The sequence below is a fragment of the Stegodyphus dumicola genome, chromosome 5 (assembly GCF_044657685.1).
Source record: "Stegodyphus dumicola isolate Sdum_Otavi_A_Nest chromosome 5, ASM4465768v1".
Lineage (NCBI taxonomy): Eukaryota > Metazoa > Arthropoda > Arachnida > Araneae > Eresidae > Stegodyphus > Stegodyphus dumicola.
The window spans coordinates 158,727,994-158,748,391 of record NC_140772.1 but is presented as its reverse complement, the minus strand read 5'-3'; the positions used below and the strand labels follow the sequence as shown (position 1 = coordinate 158,748,391).

The 20,398-nt window shown below is 30.8% G+C and overlaps 1 protein-coding gene across 1 annotated transcript in view; it reads left to right on the top strand.

The window, feature by feature from the left end:
• Positions 1-20,218, top strand: part of mRpL18 (mitochondrial ribosomal protein L18) — a 46,144-nt gene extending 25,926 nt beyond the window's left edge. The window contains exons 4-5 of the mRNA XM_035365246.2: positions 4,865-4,982; positions 11,461-20,218. Coding sequence (XP_035221137.1) covers positions 4,865-4,982; positions 11,461-11,550 — 208 coding nt within the window. The 3' untranslated portion in view covers positions 11,551-20,218. The remainder of the gene's footprint in view (positions 1-4,864; positions 4,983-11,460) is intronic.
• Positions 20,219-20,398: the final 180 nt, after the last annotated feature.

Genomic DNA, 20,398 nt, shown 5'->3' with positions numbered 1-20,398 from the left:
CTTTTCTGGTGCAGCAAAATATAGTTTCAACAGCAACGTTTTACATCTGTCTCTTAAAATAGCATTTTTTATTGCTACGTTTCCCAAAGAAGGATTAGATGACCAATAATGAGAGAATTTCGGCACCCTGTTGTAAGACATGACAAGCATGCATTCAAGGACAAGCATAATTTCAGAGGGGTCTGTAGTGTGAATTGTTTGTCCTAACTTTTCGAGTCGTTGGTTTGTGCATTGAGAGATCCAAATCATAAGACATTTTGGAAATATCTTGAGAAACACTTCCAATTCGGTAGCTGAACGATTTAAGTTGAATAACAAACTAGGCGATGACTCTGCTGGAATTGTCATTTGAGGTTGGAAAGTTGAATCTGCATGAAACCATAAGATTGGTTTGCAGCCTGAAGCATTAGCTGATGGTATCTCATCAACTGATGAAAGTGATGCTGTATCAGTATCACTCAAAGCATCGCTGTTCTTTGTATTTTGGGGAATGATATCATGATCGATATCCATTTTACACTGGTCTGAATCAGATGAGCACTGCAAATTGTGTGTTGCATCTTGAAAATCAGGATCATCTTTCATCATCCAAATCAATATCTTTGTCATCTGACTCTTCTAAAATTTTTTTGATTTCTTCATTAGTAAGTCCCCGGCGTCGAGTCATTTTAGATTGAATTAATATGTGCCTAAATTAAAAATAATAAGCAATTCAAAAGTAACCGAAAAATATAATATCTAGAGAAATGATCACATAGGACTGTTGGGACAATGTGTTCCCACTATCCAAGACGAGAGGGACACATATGTCCCGATAATAAAAATGTAGTAAAACTTTGCCACTTACCAGTTTATTAGAGGTAATCCGCTTCGTGAGTAACTTATCTGGCCTTAGATTTATAGATAAATCAAAATTTAATCGAAAATAGGCGGTATTTTTCAAAACCAAACTATTTACGTTCATAGAGTATGGAATGAGCTGCTACAACACTTCAAAAACATGGGAATTGCATTATGTACAGTAGTGCCATCTATGTTCTGTGAATGAAAATACCTTAAAAAATATTGGCAGGACTGGTGGGAAAGTCTCCCATTAGACAGAGAAGCGTTTCTATCCCAAAAGTATTTTTTGAAATTTGCTTGGGACGTATGTGTCCCATTAGGCGCGAAAGGGTTAAGCCCTGTTCACATGCAAAGCTCTTTCACACAGCCACCGTTTGTATTAAGGAGAAAATGCGTATGAAGCAGTTTCACCTTCAGGACCAGTTCAGATGCACATCATCTTTCATCCCTTAACCCAGGGTTTCTTAAACTTTTTTCAGTCGTGACCCCTTTTTATCACAGATCTTCTCACGAACCCAGGATCCCATAATATTTACAAATTTTTGTGGGACTTTACAACCAACACACACACGAGTGAAATTGTCAATTTTTTCACTTGTACTGTAATATACTATTGCAGTTTAAGGCCATTAACTTTAATTTCTGTTTTTAAGACGTAGAACAATGTGAAACAGACTAAATGACAGCATCACATGCAAAGAAAAGTAACGTTTATATTATAAAAAGAATGCATCAAAGCATTTTTTTTTTCCCTTTGTCTGTATTGTCTTATCCTTATCTATTTTCAGATACATTGTATAAAAATATTTGCTGATTATTATAATAAGATAAAGAAATATCAAAACTGCTAAAATTTTTGGCACCCCCTGCTGCAGGTCCCGCAACCCCAAACTCTGCCTTAACCCATAATAAGCCAGTGCGAGCAATGATGTCACAAAATTTAATCTGATTGGCAGATTTCTAATGTTTATTTACATCTTTTTTAAAATTCTTACTATTGCTATAGAATGCTATTGAAGTTTAACTCTTTAATTAATTAAAATACATCTAAATTAATTTCAAAGACAATTTGTATATTAGACCAAATGGTTAAAAGAAGAAAAAAAATCATGCGTGCCACTGAATGGTTTTAAATAAAATGCTTTGTGGCTATTAAATTTCAAACTTTGATTTTTGAAAAAATTAATGAAATGACAAGTTAATATTATTATAATTAATTATAAATCTTTTAATATTGATTATAAATGTTTTAGAAATTACATAATAATTCATGTATTAAAATTGTTTTGAAGGTGTATTACAAAGATTTTGATTAAAAGCTTATAATTTATATTTGTATTAACCAATTGAATAGGACTAAGTTTTATTTTATGTATACAGTCAGAAGTCTTTAATCCAGACGTCCATAATCCGGAATGATCTACAATCCGGACCTCAAAGCTACAAACTTTCTGTGCATGCGTCAACGCATAATACGTTAACGCATGCACATAATACGTTTACACATGCGCGTTTAATGTATAACGGACAGTATAAGCTAAGCTAAAATTATCTAATTCTCTATTTCAGTTAATGTTGCAGATTGCGTTGTTCCTTAATCTTCTAATTGGATCTGGGTTATTATTTTTTGCAGACTGTTAGAGCAATTTTATAAATGTAAGTTAGAACTTTCAATTATGTCAAATAGAATTTCCAATGCTGGATCTACAAAGGGAAAGCATGTTTCAATGTCCATCAAACAAAAAGTGGAATTGCTGCAAAAAATGAATAAAGGCATATCCTTTGTTTCTCTAAGCATTCCGAGATATGTTTATCAGTTTCACGCTGTTCTGTGGGGGGGGGGGAAGACGCGATGCGCAATGAACTGGAAGTTGATCTGTCAGCACTATCCTTATTGTCAGGGCAGATGTTTTTATTTTATTCGGCTTATAATTCCTTACTAAATGTAGTATTTCATCTCGATGTACTCCGTCTTTGATATGATTTAAATCAAATGCCTCGTCATTATAAATATCACGAATACACATAAAATAGTTTTCTGGTTGCAATTTTCTAATTTCGACTATGCGTAATGTATGCTTTACGCATGCGCGCGTTGAAAGAAATGTTTAATAAAGTAATCAAATAAATATAAAGCTTTTTTTTTTTTGTAAATTTTGATACCGTATGGAACATAATTGCTCTTTATTTTATAAATTATGGTTTCATATTTTTAATTTTATAATTTCTGCATGCCATCTTACCAGATTTAAACTGATGATCTATAATCCGGAAAAACCGATAATCCGGAATCACCGAAGTCCCGACGCGTCCGGATTAAAGACTTTTGACTGTATATATCTGTATGTATTGAAATTCAGTAATAAAATTTGTAAGAAATTTGAAATGATATAATGACCATTTAGACAGTTTACATTCTGTGTTTTCTCAGTCTGCATTGTTTTAAAAAGTCCTTTTACTCAAAGTCCTATAACTTATACAGATATGGACTAAATTATTTAATATTTTACTGCTTATTTGAAATTATATTCTTTATACAAACAAGGATGGGTTTTGCAAAATACTGAAAAGAAAAATTATTTGAAGTGAAAATGTGATTGAGATCATATTTGTTTCAGTTTTTACAAAAAAATGTGTTTTTATTTTTTTCTCAGAAATTATTACTTGCAAAATCAATTCTAAATTATTAAGAACACTAAAATAAACACAATAAAAAATTTGGGAGAAAACAAGCAAAATTTTAGAAGAAGAAAGACATTTTAATTGTTAAGTTTTTCTTCAAAAATTTTTAATTAAAAAAAATATTACTGACAAAAAAATGTTTTTCATGTTAAAACCATTTTGTCTTAAAAAAATTTAATAATATTCATAAAAAGTAGATGAAAGCTCTTAAATAAAAAAAAAAAAAAAAAAGTCATTCAAAAGGTAATGAGGCCCTTGTCATGTTGAAGCCGATATGCGCAATTGAGCACCTTTAGTTTAATTTGAACGGTATTTTCAGGAACACCCAGCATCAGATAACCTTGTCTGTACTTGTTTATAAATTTCCATATCTCATATGGTTGCATCTAATTTTTTTTGGATATTGTATCCCCAGATATCTATCGTGATTGTTTTGCTGACAGTCCAGTGAGCAGTCAGCTGCATGTCAGCCATGTTGTTTAATGAAATTAAGGGAACCACACAATCTTGCAGTGCAATATGGGAAATCTCCTCATTTGCCCTGCTTCAGAGAGGTAGGAGTAATCTACCTTCAGTTCCGAGAGACAATTAATGCTTGTTTGCCGTGTAAATGGGACACATTGGAAGAACCGGTTTTCGCCTCTGGTCAAATCTACTCTTGTGAATAGGCCTTTAGTTGTGGTAGAACAAACTATGAAAGCTGCAGATTGTCAAACATAATTGTGGATCAGTTGCACTCTTGCATAGCATCTGCCTTCCCAACTGGAAATGTAATCTTCCAGCAAGACAGTGCCCCATGTCACAATGCTTGAACTGTGTAGGAGTGCTTCGAGGAACCCCATGTCACAATGCTTGAATTGTGTTGGAGTACTTCGAGGAGCATAAGGACAAATTCCAGTTGATGTCCAAGCTAACCAGCTGTCCGGATATTAACCCAATAGAGCACATTTTGGATGTCATTGTGCGGCAGCTCAGACCTCAAACATCACCATGTCGGAATACCTCGACTTTGCTTGATCGCTGCTTAGATATTTGGTACAACCTGTCTTCAGTCATCCACCAAGAACCTGTGACATCCTTGGCAAGGTGAGTTGCTGCTTTTTTGCTGGCCAAAGGTCATGGAACATGTTATTAAGTAGGTAGTCATAATGTTTTCACCCTTCCGTGTATGTTTAACCTCTTTTTTTACTAAAATTATGTTTTAGAAACTTGATCAAATATATATTTAAATGTATCTGTAATAAGCATCAATTTATAAAAACATTAATTTCATATATATTTAAATATTATGAATATGTTCTTATTTATGTTTTAATCATATTTTATATATGTATTTCAGTGCTATTGACAGTAATGCTGTTATTAATGTCGCACGTGTCTTAGCCCAACGATGTCTTCAAAGTGGAATATTGTTTGTACATCAAGAATTCTCTTCTCAAGAACTGAAAACACCAAAAGTACTAAGTTTTATTATTAGTATATTTTAAGGCTGTTTTACTTTAATTCCCTTTACATTTATCTGTTTATAAATACTATAGCTATATTATAACTTCTGAATTGCATTTGCTAATATATACACCTTTTGCTAAAAAAACGAAGCACCATGTAGGAAGTGGTTGGTTTTGATTAAATTGAACATGTGTTATAGCTCATACACAGATAAGAAAATGATTAAAAAATCAAGGTCATAGTACCTGTTCACAATCACCCATTGAATGTTCAAATTAGTAGGTGGTCGAACCGCCCCTGGCAGCAATGCATGCTTGAATTCGTTGAGGCAAGGAGTGGTAGAGGTTCCTGATTTCATCCTGCAACACATTCTGTCAGGCATTCATCAGTTGTCGCTCCAGATCAGCGATATTTTGTGGTGCCTGAATCTGGAGGCCTACCATGCCCCAGACATGCTCAATTGGTGAAAGGTCTATACCCTGGAAGATACCCAACATGTCACATACTTCTGTAGCAGCAGTCCTAATTTTGGTAATAAGGTCTTGAAGAGAGTCAATCTGCATCTTCATGAGATCCGTCACTGTTGTGATGCATGTATTACAGTTGCTGATCATTCATTTCAACAACTGTAAATAGCATACCTTATTTCTTGTAAATAAATACCTGTGATTAAAACAACTTTTCTTTTTCCATGTTCTTTAAACTTAATTGTAATCCCATGTTCATGTTTCACATACCACCGATTATGGAGAGTTTTACTTTTCAGTCATTCTGTAAAGTTGTGACAATCAGTTCTCTTACGCATTGTTAATGCATATATACAGAGTTTGTACAGTCCTTAAGAGTCCTTAGATTTTTTAGAATCGATTTTTGGTCCTTAAATGTTCTTAATTTTGGCCAAAAACAGCAAAAGGTACTTAATTTTAATCATCTGAAATTTCTGTCTGTTTTTATGACTGCCATTTTGAGTGTGAATTAACATTTTGGAGGAATATTTTTGACAATACACTGCCATATATATGGTTATCTTTTGAATGGGTTCACGAGTTATAATTTGTTTCTATTTCTAATATAAAAGATGAGATACTCGAGTTTCTAAGCAAGAAGTGAAACATAAGCATTTTGAAATTAATTTTTTCTAATAAAGAGCTCTTAAACAACTTTTCACTTTTGAGGATGTGAATTCGTTTATTAAACGGTTCTAAATTTGGCGACTTTTCAACATTTTGGTGATTTTATAGAAACTAATCTGAATCCTAAATCACTACTATAATTTAGGAAACTAATTACTAATTCCGACATCTGACAATTTTTCAACGATTTTTTAAAACATTGTAACATCAATAAATTTTATTAAAATAATAGTAATACATTGAAACTATATTTAAAAAATAACATTAAAATAAAACATTTTAAATTTTTGCTGTCATATTATAAAGTTTCATTTTGGCAACTTATTATACAATATTTTGAATCTGAAAAATAAACAAGGTATATAAATTGTGCTATGAAGCACAATTTACGAAACAGCTATTAGCAAAAGCAAAATGAGCTATGTAAATAATTAAAAATGTCTTGTTTTTAATTTTTTCATAGTAAGAGTTTTTCCCATGTAATTATCTAAGAATATTCAAAATTCTCAGAATGTGCATCAGTTTTCAATATAAAATTAATTTTATACTTCCCCCCCTTTTTTTTTTCCAAAATATTTCTGGCTTTTTGCTGTTACAGAAATGGTAGGGATATTTTTTCTTTAGGATTTTAGACATTGCAGCTTGGAAAGTTTAGAAGGATTTGAAGGCAAAATTTATAGACCCACGATTCTAGAAGGTTCCAGAAATATGTGACAAAATGAAAAATGTCTCCATGGTATCAACACGTAATGAATGTATTTTACAGAAAGTTTGCAATGAATTTCTTACATTTTGGGGAACATCTGGAAGAACGATGAAAACATAATATTTGAATGTTTTACTTCTGATACTAGAATCTTAACATGTTTATCTTCCCTTTATTTTCTCTACTTTTCACTAGACACAAGCATGGAAAATATCAAAAATGCTTCTAATCTTATCACATGGGCAGGCATTATAGAAAAGGATTTTTTTTTATTAATAAAGAAATTGAAAATTTACAATTTAAAAGATTCATCTAATATTTCTTAATGCATCATACACATAGCTGGCACTAGGCATTTTCCCACCTGATGCAATCTCTGTAGATCCTAAATTCTGCTTCCAGTGCCTGCTCTAAATTCTAAATGTTCTGCCATTTCTAGATTTTGTTGTTCGGAGTGCCACTAAATTCTAGAAATTCTGCCACATCAGCTCTGTAACCGGCCTTTACTATATATATTCCATATTTCTTCTGAATGTTCATATTACTAAAGAAATAAAATTAGCCACTTTTTCTGTACATTCTAAATGCATTTAGTGTTTTTTAGAATAACAGAAATCCTTAATTAAATCAAAAAATTCTAAAATGAAAAGGAAGGCATGTTGAAGAAAGAAACTGAATACATAAAGAACATTATTCTTCAAAGATATGTGCAGTTATTATTATGTAAATTTCCCAATTGTTTATGATTTCAGCCTTTACCATAATTTCCCATTTCTATCTCCTCATATGATAGAGTTATTGAGGCCCACCAGCGGGGGAGCAGTAAAGATGCTGAACACTGGTAGTTCGGTCCGAGGTTCGAATCCCGCGAACAGGCTGGCTGCGTGGGCGTTTTCGTGGTTTTCCCCATGTGTAACGTGTATACGAGCCAGTTACCCTTAGAAAGTCCTCCACGAAGGCATCCCTCCCTTTAGGCAGATAGCCCTCGTGTGCTTTGCCATAATTGAATAACCCACGATAGAGTTATTGAGCCAGATTAAATTAAAATTAAATTGTATGATCTTTGACCACTAGTCCAAATTATTAGTTTGAATTTGACTGTTATTGTTTAATTATGTCACTGTGAGCTGTAATTGATTTTGTTAGCATCAGAACATGCCTTTACATTTTAATTTCTTTTTAAATAAGAGGCTTATTTAAACCTTTGTCTGATATTGAAGTTAATTTCAGACATAAAAATAATATGCTTCATGTTTGTTGGGGGTTTTGGATTATTTATCTTTTACCAGATCAATTAAACCCTCATAGGAACATTGTGGAGAGGTTGACAAGTTAGGAGATAAAGCACGCAAAAACTAGCAAGAGCATTTGTTTGCATATTGAGAAAAATCTTTAATTGTTAGAAAAGATGCTTAAAGAGAAGGAAATCAATATAAACTTGCCAAAATGTCTGGGAAGGCTTCAAATTAAAATGTCGGATAAATATTTTGTTGAGTGTTGTTGTTACAAAATATAAACGTTTTGTAGCTTTTAATGTGTAATTATCGTAATATCCTTTAAAAATCTGTGTCATAAATTACATGTATTTTAAACTGTGAAATTTTATTAGATTTTTATTTTAATAGGGCTTTTTAACAAATATTTTAAAAAAATAAAATTATATAGTGGTCATGTAAATCCATAATGACTAAGGTTATCAAACTACCTAATGTAATTATTTATAACTAACTGCTTACCCTTAAAATTTTTCTCTTCATATTAAAGGTAGTTATTACTATCTGTGGTCACAAGATAAAATACAAAAATGTAAAAATTCTATTAAAACTTATTCTTTACATCTACTGAGACTTAAAATAATACAAAACAACTTATCACCTCTGGTGCTTTAATGGCTTATTGCAACCTTAAAGTATATTAACTGGGTTACAACCCCTGGAACTACTGTACACAAAGCTATGACACTAACTGCATCAAACAGAGTCTGACAAATTTTTAACACTTGCCAACCATGCCTACATCAGGCCTTTTATGTTTCTTCTAATCAGCAGGTCTCTCTCTAGACAAGCAGCAGCGGTGACAACATTCAGTCTATTGTTATGAATCATGCTGATTATGATCTTATTTCTCATTTTAACGTATGTCGTTTGACACAAAATCTACCTGCTATTTACTAAACCTCTAGACTGACCAAGTGTGTGACAAAATAATAATGCATACTACTTAGGGATCTATTTATTTTTAGGATGGAATTACAAAAGTGAAATTCAGGCATAGATAATATTTTCAATTGAATTTATTCAGTTCCCATTTGCTCATAGGCCCTTAATTTTTTTCACTAATGATCCTTAAAAGTTCTTAATTTCCATGTGCATAAATGTGTATGAACCCTGATATATTTATGCAATAATTTTTGTAATTTTGGAAATTAATGAATTGTTCATAGTGATCTCTTAAACTCATACTCGTATTGATCAATTTCATAATGAAAGACCTTTTTTAGTTTTATTTCTTTATGAAAAAACATGCAAGGGCTATCTGCTTAAGGGAAAGGATGCCAACATAAAAGACGTTTTAAGGGAAACTGGCTGATATCTATGTTACACATGGTGAAAACTATAAAAACACCCAGTGCAGCCAGCCTGTTTACCTGGAATCGAACTAGTGTTTAGCAACTCTAATGCTGATAGACCCGACAGTGGAAGGAAAGTAATCAGGTGCTTTCCCATTTTGTGCAGTAATTAGCAAAGGCTACTTACATATTGATGGGCTTGGGTTCAAATCCTGGATAAAATATGGAAATTGTGCAATGAGGATGCTTAAAATCCATCAGTCTAAAAGACTCTGATAAAGACTGACGTGAGAAAAAGAATGTTAGACCACCTTCTCATTGGTTCGTTCAAAAGAAAATATACATATTCTTATATATTAGTTTCAACTTTTTCAATTCACTGCAAACTTTTGAATCAATAATGCATTTTGCTGTTATCAAACTATTTTTTTGCAATTCTAGAACACTTTGATTGAAAGTGAAAGGGAAATGCATTAAGCACTTAAGTGGGAATATTTTATGTAATAGGCTCTGTAAGGATATTAAGAAGTGCCTAGCATAGAAGGCTCTCAAAAAGATTTGAGATGTAGTTGTGTCTTTACCTTGAATCCAAACCAAAGCAGTTAGAATTTTTAAGAATTGTTTTTAATTTAACAATAATTAGTAGAAGGCTAAGTTGTGCAGTTCTTTTCATATATGCATATTTTTTTCAACCTTTGCTAAGTTTCTGGAAAATGATAGCAAGCTTTTATGCTTCAGGAAATAAGTTAGGCATTTGATAAATGCTTTGAAGTCATTAGTAAAAGCATTAAGGTTTTTCTTGAAAATTCTTGCATGGCTTAGTTATAAATATCATCATACCCCACTGCATTCAGATAATTAGACCTAAGAATGACAATCCATGCTTCTTTTAAAGAAGTACTGTACACTGTGTAATGAAAATAAAAACTGCACAAGTAGCTGATTCTGTTATTGATAGAATAGCACAAGCTGATTCAAAAGAAAATATACATATTCCGATATATAATTTTTCAACTTTTTCAGTTCTCTGCCAAGTTTTGAATCAGTAATGCCCTTTGTTGTTAGCAGACTATTTTTTGGCAAAAGGAAAATGCATCAGGCACTTTAGTTGAAATCTTACATGTAAATAGGCTTTGTAAGGATATTAGGAACTGCCTACCATTTTATATTTGCATAAACGTTTTTAACCTCCTCCGTTATAATTCCCATTGTAATGCATGGTTTTCAGGCATTACAATGGGAATAGAGGATTAGACTGAATGCAAGTAGCACTTACCAAGTTAATGAAAAATGTATTTAATGACTGGAGATGGGGATACCAACCAATATATTTTGGAAATTGTATAACAAATGATTTTGACTTAAATTGTATGAAACTTGTTTATTATTTGTACTTAGTTAATTATATGATATGATGTGACAAAAATTTAAAATGCTCCTATGTGGTATATATTGAAAGAACAGGGCATTACTAGCCACACACTTATTTATCTTCTGGTTTCATTGCCACTCAGTTCTCTTCTATTTTTATTAATTGTCATTTCTTGTCTCTTTTTCTCTACAATTTTTAAGTTTATGCATGAGAAAAATTCATGAAATCCATTTGTCTCCCTCTTTAGAGACAACGGTTTATTACATGGAGAACTGGTAATTTTGTCCATGGTTCAATTTCCAAACAAAGAAAAATGCATAATTGTGTTGCCATTTTCGTGATTTTTTCCTTATATATTGTTAATATCAATCAGTTTCCCTAAGAAAGTTCCCTTCAAAAACATCCCTTCATTTGTTCAGGTACTGCATGTATGCTTTATCATAATTAATCTCTCTAAAAACTTGTCCTATACCTCAAAGTATTCTTTATCTGATATCATGATACTTTTAAATACAGTTATAACACATCACTGATGTTATATACTCCATAAAAATTGTCATTTTTTATACAAATAAAAGATTTTGCTATATAATAAACGGTAAGAAACAAATCATATAGTTTATTATTTTGTTTAAAAATTCAAAAGAGTTTTTTTTTTTTTTTTTTTGCCTTCTAAAAAAAATATTTATAATTTACTTATTTTCAGATTCAACTTTTCTTAAAAACCTTAGAAGAAGAAGGATTGCAGACGAAGGAACTTAGTGCCATTAGGCCCAAAGATGAACGCTACATGTGACCAGATAGTTTTATTTATCACCTTGTGAATAAAATTTAGATTTTCCATTTCCAATAAATAATTTAGATTTTCCATTTAAAATAAAACATAAGTTTATATCCCACTTGTATATATAAGATAAAAAACATAAATCAAAATATTAAGTTGCAACACTTTCGTAACTTTTCATTTTAATTTGGTTAATTTCCCTTTCTATTCTAAAAGTAGCTGCTGCTGGTAATAAATCCATCTAATCTGTGTCATTTCAAATTTAGTTCATGTCATATAATTTTTGCATAATACTCATCATGAAGATGTTTATATAATGCTTCAGCCAATAATGATTTCAGATTTGGGAACTGAAATTTAGTATTCTCCAATCTGAACTGAAACTAAATCATTCTGCACTAAACTTTCATATTACACACATCACATTCCTATACTTATAGCTCTCCTGTGAACATGTTGGTGCTTACCTCTCTTTCATCAATTGCATCATTGTAACAATATAAAAAGGCACAAATGGGATCAAAAATGAGCATACAGATTGCACCTATTGCCTTTGTAGTTCAAATTATGAATGTGTTTTTCAAGAAACAAAATATGTTCAATTCACCTCAATGACTGCTGATATCTTTATCCATCAGTGCTGCTTTATGTTCACATCATAAATTTGTAAATCATCACATTTATTGATGTCAGCAGGATATCTATCGCCTGCTCAGAAATCCCTGTCTCTGTGAAAAGTTCATCTACGAAATTAATAAATGTGTTTTTCTCTGTCTACAATAAGTTTTGATGCAATGAAATGACATTATGCTTAGTTCTTCACGACAAACTTTTGTCAATGAAATTGCACTTACAACTGAGTTATATGATTCAGTTCAGATCTGTCCCCATTGGCTGATATTAAGTTATGGTTTCCAAATTTGAAATCATCATTTGCTGAAATTTTACATATGCATCATGACATGTATTAATTTTGAAAAGATGAAATTCAGAGCAATTTATAACTATTTTAGGATACTGCTTTTAGAATGGAAAGGGAAAATAACCAAATTAAAATGGGGAGAGTTAAGGGAATATTGCAAATTAAAGTTAGTATTTTGATTTACATGATTTTTTATTTATCTAACACACATATGGATGCAAAATGTATAGTAAAATTCTTAAACTCAGAATAACTTTAGTATGCTGAAAGCTAGATGAAAGTTGTATCTGCTTACAGTTAAATGACTATGTTTCACCATATGAGGCTAATTACAGTGCCTCTAGAGGCAAATTTTGAAAATTAGCAATCTTAATGAGATGGGAAACCTTAGCAAAAATAGTGAGAGATAGTGGGAAAAAAGTCAGTACCACACATATAAAGGGTTACTGATTTAGTATTAAATGAGATCCTACATACACTAATAACTTGAATAGAAGATATTTGCAGATCTCTCAGTATCCAGTTGCTGGCATGAGTATGTTAATAATTTTGTATGAGATAGTACAAGTGGGTGAAAAAAATTGCAGTAAATGTTTGACTGCCTGTAAAGCTTGGAAAATGCTGGATATGCAAAAAATCCAGATAGTTGAACATATAAAAAAAAATGCAGTTTCCTGTAGAAATACCAAATGAATGGAAAAAGAAATTTCCAGTTTAAAATTATAAAACAGTCATCTTATTTGTAACTAACTGTAGTGTCAAAATTCTGCATACAATATGTAAGATTTTGAAAGAAAAAAAAAAAAAAAAAAAAGCCAATATTTTCATAGGCCTTGTTTAAACATCTTATTCTATTATGAAATTCTTTCCACCCTGAAAGTTGACAGAGAATGTACTCATTCTGACAGAAATTTAAAAGAACTTATCACTTTGTATTTGCTAGATAATCAAGAGATGCAAGTTGCAGATATAGCACATTAAAACATAGATTTCCTGTTGCATATCATTTCTTATTTAATTTCAAACAAAATCGCACATATTATGCCAGTTAATGCAAAACTTTCTTGCTGCCAGAATCCCATAATATTGTAAATATTTCACTGCATGCTGTTCTGTAAAGTCAAATTTCAACTCCTCCTCCCCAAAAAATGCAAGGAGGAAACAAAAATACTTATAACCTCTTAATTAATTGGATTTGCATAAAACCAACGTGAAGATCGTATAATTTAATTGTAATGTCGTGCTTATCCATTACTGGCATTATATTACACTTTTTGATAAAAGTTTTAGTTCTTTCAAAATCATAGTTCTTCATTGGCTCTGCAGTCCAGGTGAACCCTGGCCTTTTCCAGGCATTGCTGCATTTGGTAACTGCATTCTACTTTTTGACCTTAGAATATTTAGGTCATTTTCAACAAAATCGATCCATCTCGCTGGGAGGGGGGAATCATAGTTGATTTATGATGGCTTTATAAGTCTCTCATTTGCTTAATTTTTCGCAGGAAAAAACAAGTCCCTAAAAATTTTTAATATTTTGATTATTTGAGCTTTCTGGTTAGTTAAATGTCAGATAGGTAGAACGTTTCTGTACTAATAAAGCCAGGACATGTTAAAATGGTTATAATTTGTTATGGTAAAACATTCGCATAGCAGTAGGACATTATGAAGAACTAGAACACAAAATAATATTCTAAATTTAAAATGTGAGTACTAGTAGTTATCCTCAGTGTCTACATAATTGGCAATGATACACACCTGTATTTGAGCAAAATTATTTTTGTGGATGTTTTGCAGCATATCAGGTGTGACTGGTTTTTAAATAACATGGGGTCATAAATTGTTACCGCTAAATCATTAATTTCATAAGAAGTCCAATGGAATTAGGTCAGCTGATCTTTCCAAATTACCTCCATGACCAATGATCCTGTGCTTGAAACAGTATGACAAGAAGCTTTGTATGGGTGTCAGCTAATGTGGTGGAATGCTATTGTGATGAAATTAAGGCACCATTACGAAACATAGGCCCTATAAGGTTCCAATTCTACTCCATATAGCTAATGAGGGATCACTGCAGTTAATAAAAAAACTCTTACCATAATGGTTACAGACCCTTACAACTTAATAATATGAGTTGAGTTGGTTTAACATTCAATTCTGATCAAATTCACCTAATCCTTCCACAAGGATTCTGGCTGTAAGACTAGTGTATTTATCACAAAGTTACACCAGTCATACCATCTCTATTATCTGTTGGCAGCACCCTTGCATTAGTTTTGTACTATAAGAATGATGACAAATATGCAAAATCTGCCATATACTTTCAATATTAAGACCTTATGCTGCACACAGATGTATCCTGTGCTGCAGTATGAGTGAGCTAACACATTGACCAAAGACATCATCTGGCTGCATACAACACCTGCAAGTTTCAGCCTATCTAAATGTGACAACTTTTAATGCTGCCTGTTTTCTAAACTGAGAACTGACATTTGTAGCAGTAGCTGCAATAAGATGAGAACAAACAGGGAAATGCATACTGTTGTGCTGCCTCTCTTGCCCAAAATACTGCATTCTCTGTGCAAAAGAACCGTCTTGCAGTTCTCTTCATTGAAATAATTAGCCATGTTTAAATTTCAGCAAACTTTCCATGAGTGCCAATTAGTGTTTCCCAATGAAGTATAAATATATAGCATTTCCATTTACTTATTGTCATCCATCCTAAATTTCATATAAAGATTTATGATAATGATGTAGTATGGGATCTACTCTCTTCAGTTAGTTGCACGAAAGAGTTTTGTATGGAAGATGCGGAAATCTGTGAGGAAATTAATGCAGATAAGTTATTCGATGTAGGAAAAGATTATGAATCAGAAAACTGTAAGCGAGTCAAGATTTATACGTCAATTCTGTCAGGTTCCACTTTAAATGGGTTAATTTTTTTTTTATAAAATATCACATTCATAAGAAATACTAGACATATAAATAAATAACTTCATAAAATTTTATCAAAAATAATGTTGGCTTAATGGAACAGCAATACTTTAAAACGATACTTACAAGTTTGTTTAATTCTCTTAAAAAAATGCCCAGAAACCAAGAAAGACAGAGAAAAACAACCTGTCTGTTAAATGTTAAAAGAGCCACTTAGCCATATACATTATGAATGGGCACAAAATAGTCATCACTTTTATTAATGGATCTCCATCATGCTTCTGCAACATAATGTGGTAGCATTTGTGGTTTAGTATACATGCAGTATACTGCATGTTGTGTAGATCTTTAGCTTCAAAATTCTCCAGTATGTTATTTGAGTATTATGAGTATTAATATCATCTGTGGGTTTAACAATCCTGCAGATGGTACTAATACTAACAATATTGCAGATAATACTAAAGGAATAATTAAAACAAGAACAAATTTTAGTGGCACTTTCTAAAAAATAACTACAGGCAGTAGATTGCATACTATATCATTACTAGATTTATTCTTTGCAACTTCATTAGTGGCATATTTATGCAAATGATTGGATACTGAGGGTTCAGAATTTTAGAGTGTGGTGTATGTAAAATGTCATTTCATCTAAATCAGTGATGCTGTATACTTTTGCTATTTTCACTACCTCTCATAGTTTTAGCAATTGGATTGCCAACTTCCAAAATTCATTTCGAGAGACACTGCATTCAGTATGATATATAGAACACAGTCATTTTACTTTTACACATAACTTGAGCTTTCTGCACCCAAAAGCTATTTTGGTGTATAAGGACTTTACATTCTTTATATATAGTGTATATATAATGCAAAGAAATAATAATCCATGTACAGTTTTATAACATTGCAGAGCATCCTAATATCCTAATACTATACGAAAATAATGTAATTAATAAGAAATACTCAAATTTTATACATAAATTAAAAAGGAATTGTGTATGTCTGTAGAGGAAAAAAAAAAGCGTTTAAAAATTAACCTTTTCTAACACTCAAAATCTTAAAAGTTAAAATTTAAGGATTTTATATATGTATATTATCCTATGTCCTATTTAAGGATTATAGCAAGAAAGAGAGAATGAAAGTTCGCTTGGCTTTATTTCCACAAGATAATATTTCCCATTATAAAAGTTTCTCAAAATGAGGTAGAGAATTTTATAACACTTTCAGTTCTGGGGATAGAACAGTTTTGAAAATACAAAAATTTAACTTTTTATTAAGTCTTAGTACAGGAAGAGGGAAAAAAAAAACAGATACAATAATATGCATCATGTTTTAATTTTTATTTGTAGAAAATTCTCTACTTTATGTGCAGAATTCAAGGAAGTTATAAAATAAAATTTTTGACTTTTTTGATCAATTTTTAACACCTTGATTGTGGAACATATTTGAGAAAAACGTGCAAACACATTATTTAATACATTAAACACAATTTTAACATTTTAATGATAAAACGTTTGTTATTATCATTAAAATGTTATGAATACTTTATTAAAAAAGAATTAACTACTATATTCAGTATTTTCATGTATAAGGGAAATGTTAATAGATTACAGTAATTTTTGCTCAAATTACAGCAAAATAAATCAAATGACATATGTTCAAAATAAATATAATAAACTAATATAAAAATATTATTATTTATATCAAATGTCATGAATTCGATGTCCCTCAGATTCTCTTTGAAATTCACAAATCCTTCACAGTATGGTATATACGAAAACATGGCACAGCACACAAGCCTACATCACTGTCTTTACAATAAACTTGTCTGGCGTCATATCCTCTCTCCTGTTTCATTAGTTTTACGACAACAAAGGAAACATTATGTGGTTGTAGTCTTTTTCTCCGTTGGTGGAATGTGTTCAGGAAAGTGGCAACAAGTTCACATCAGGATGCTTTGGACCAGTTGGCTGAATGTATGGCTTATTATCTTCAGTGTTTTCTGAACTTTTTGATTTTATTACTATGATTTTTTACAAATTCCAGTACCTCTGAGTTATATGACTTGAATGTTGCATGAACTGCACAATACTTTGCTTTGGACAAAACATTTAGTACTGGATTATGGAACATAAAGTATGTTCATTTACACTTAAATTTGGACTCTAGCGATCAGACTTGATTCTTTCATGACTATATACTTCATTTCAATAGCATGCAGATTCTGAACGGGGTGTTGATCCTTACTGTTCATTTACTTGTGTTTTTCTATTATATATGACTGACATTTATCTATGATCTTCTACTTTAAACGTTTTGCATTTATTGTTACCATGTTTGTTACTGTAGGCGGCTGTCAATTACTGTCTTAACTATTCTGGAAAATCTTAATATAATAACTTCAGATGTATTGTTCAATGTATGCAATAATATATCAAATAACTCTGTATATTGTACAAATGTAAAAACTTTGAAATTTGTGACATTTTAGTGCCTGACTGATCTGTTTTGGGCCCCGACCTAAGGTTGTGGCCAGTAAATAGTAGATGGTTTTACCTCTGAGTAACATATTCCGTTTGTTGCCTTTAGGCTAACTTAGGTCGGAAGTTGCTCAGTAGGTCAGTGTTGTAGTCCGTATTACTTATTCCATAGTCTTTTGACTGATAAATAATAAAGGAATTCCCAAGTGCTTGATCCAGAAGATGGGAAAAATATCTTTACGTAGTATTTCTTTCCACGTTTTCCGGCAATGGGATAATTTGTAAGGTGTTGATAAACTTTATCAGGTGTCGATAAAGTTTATGAACAACTCCCATAGTTTGGTCATAGTCAGCAACTATTGTAGGTTTCAGTTTTTTTTACTTCTTCCAGTATTTCATCTCGATCATTTCTGCAGTATGGACTGAAGATAGTAAGTAAATTTCTTTCTTTTCATGCCATTTCAGGACTTTTATTACTTTCCCACGCTGGAAAGCCAGAATATCACTTTTTTTTTTTTTTTAAATTGAGTGGTAAGTCCTTCCTGATTGCTCGTATATTTGTAAATTTCAGGTATTGGACAAAGTGCATTTGAACTTCACGGAATAGAAACACCAATTTTTCTCTTGCCTGAACTTAGGTCGGGATTCCAAAATTGCCACATTTGCGTTGCCTGTATCGAAATAAATAGCCATATAACTAGTTTATGATGTTATACATTGTATAAATATAGCTGACACAGAAAAATTATTCATTGCTCATATTTTACTGTTATAGATGTACAAATTTAGATGAATCAGCAGATAACATGTAGAATAAACTTAAAATACACATGTAACATATCATAATATCTTGACAGAAAAAAGGCCAAGATTTAGATGAGGAAGGGTTAGTGTCAGAGATTAGAAATTAAACTGAATGTTTTAATATATTTCCTAAAAGAATGCAATCATTATCATATTATATAAATAATTATTTACAGTTTTAATTTGAATACTTTTATATAAAAGATTTTGCTTTTTATTATTATATAAATATAATGTGGGACATAGTAGAAATTATGCAGGTTAGTAAGTTACATTCCTAAATGTTAACTTTTGGAATTGAATTTGTTAATTTTTAGATTAGAAATACAGAAATCACAGAATTAAAAAAGGCTATTAAAAATTATAATTTTATTTTGCTTACATATGTATTTCAATTATATTTCCTAAGCTCTTATGTAATAATAATATATAATGAAGAGATAATAATTATATCAATATTGATGGAAAATTAATCTAATAGAAAGAATATAAATCAGAATTAAAATGAAAACAAGAGAATATAATACAAATAGTTAAAAATTGTTTGGTTATTTTCAAGGAAAGATAAGATCGAATTGTTGTCAAGTCCAGCAAATTCAAAATTTAAAATTTCCAATTCTACTAGATCTACTTCTAAGAGTTAAATTGTATATACACAAAATTTTATAAATTAAAATATAATAATGCAATTATACACAGAAATACAAAACGGCTTAATGAATGTAATTTTTGTACAAAACAAATTTAGATTAGATTTAACTATTTAAATAAACAGAACCTAAGAATATTATCTCTCTCTTTACTAAATTTTGAATAGCAAAACCCCGAGAATTGGAATATACATATCTTATAACTCTTTCTTTATTCTTAACCTCTCAAGAGAATTTCTAGATCAACAGATTTTTAAATGTCCTTATTTTACAAATTACAGTTACAAATAACCATGCCTTATATTGAATTCAAACTTAGCCTCTTCGCTAACCACAATACAGACCTTAGCAGCTTAGAAAAACAAATGTATGTGATTTATAATATTATAGAATACAGAGTAAAATAAATATAAACTGTATTAGAATGAATGAAATATAAATAATTATACATAAATTTACTTCAAAAGTAATATAAAAAATTTGTTTCATGAAATTTAATCAACAACAATTAAATAAATATTTACATCATAACAATGTATGTATATTTAAACTCCTTCTTTTTAAATACAGATTATTTACACACTGTTATGTCTTTAAACTGAATTTAATTTCAGTTTGCGAAAATCAAATCACATGAATTCATTTTCAACCCATTTCATTCACTTATTAACATCAGTTATTTATAATGACAAAATTTCCTTAATTTTAAGTATATGGGTTAAAAAGCTGAGTATTTCTTGAATTATCAAATTATAACTGTTAAAATTTCCCTTAATATTTTACTTCATTTCTGAAATTGTATGCTTATATTTTATTACAGTTTATAAATTGATATGAACAATATTCATGTAATACAAATGAGTGCATAATATATAAATATGTGATGTTCATTACATCTTTTATGTGTTTTCATAAAAGTTAACAATCACTTTTTCTGAAATCTTGCGATTTTAAGTGCAAAATCAGTGCATATATGAAATAGAAATTTATTTTTTAACATGGCCAATGCAATTAAATTCATTTATTGTGAGTCTGATATTAATAAACCACATTTTAATGATATGCTAATTTAC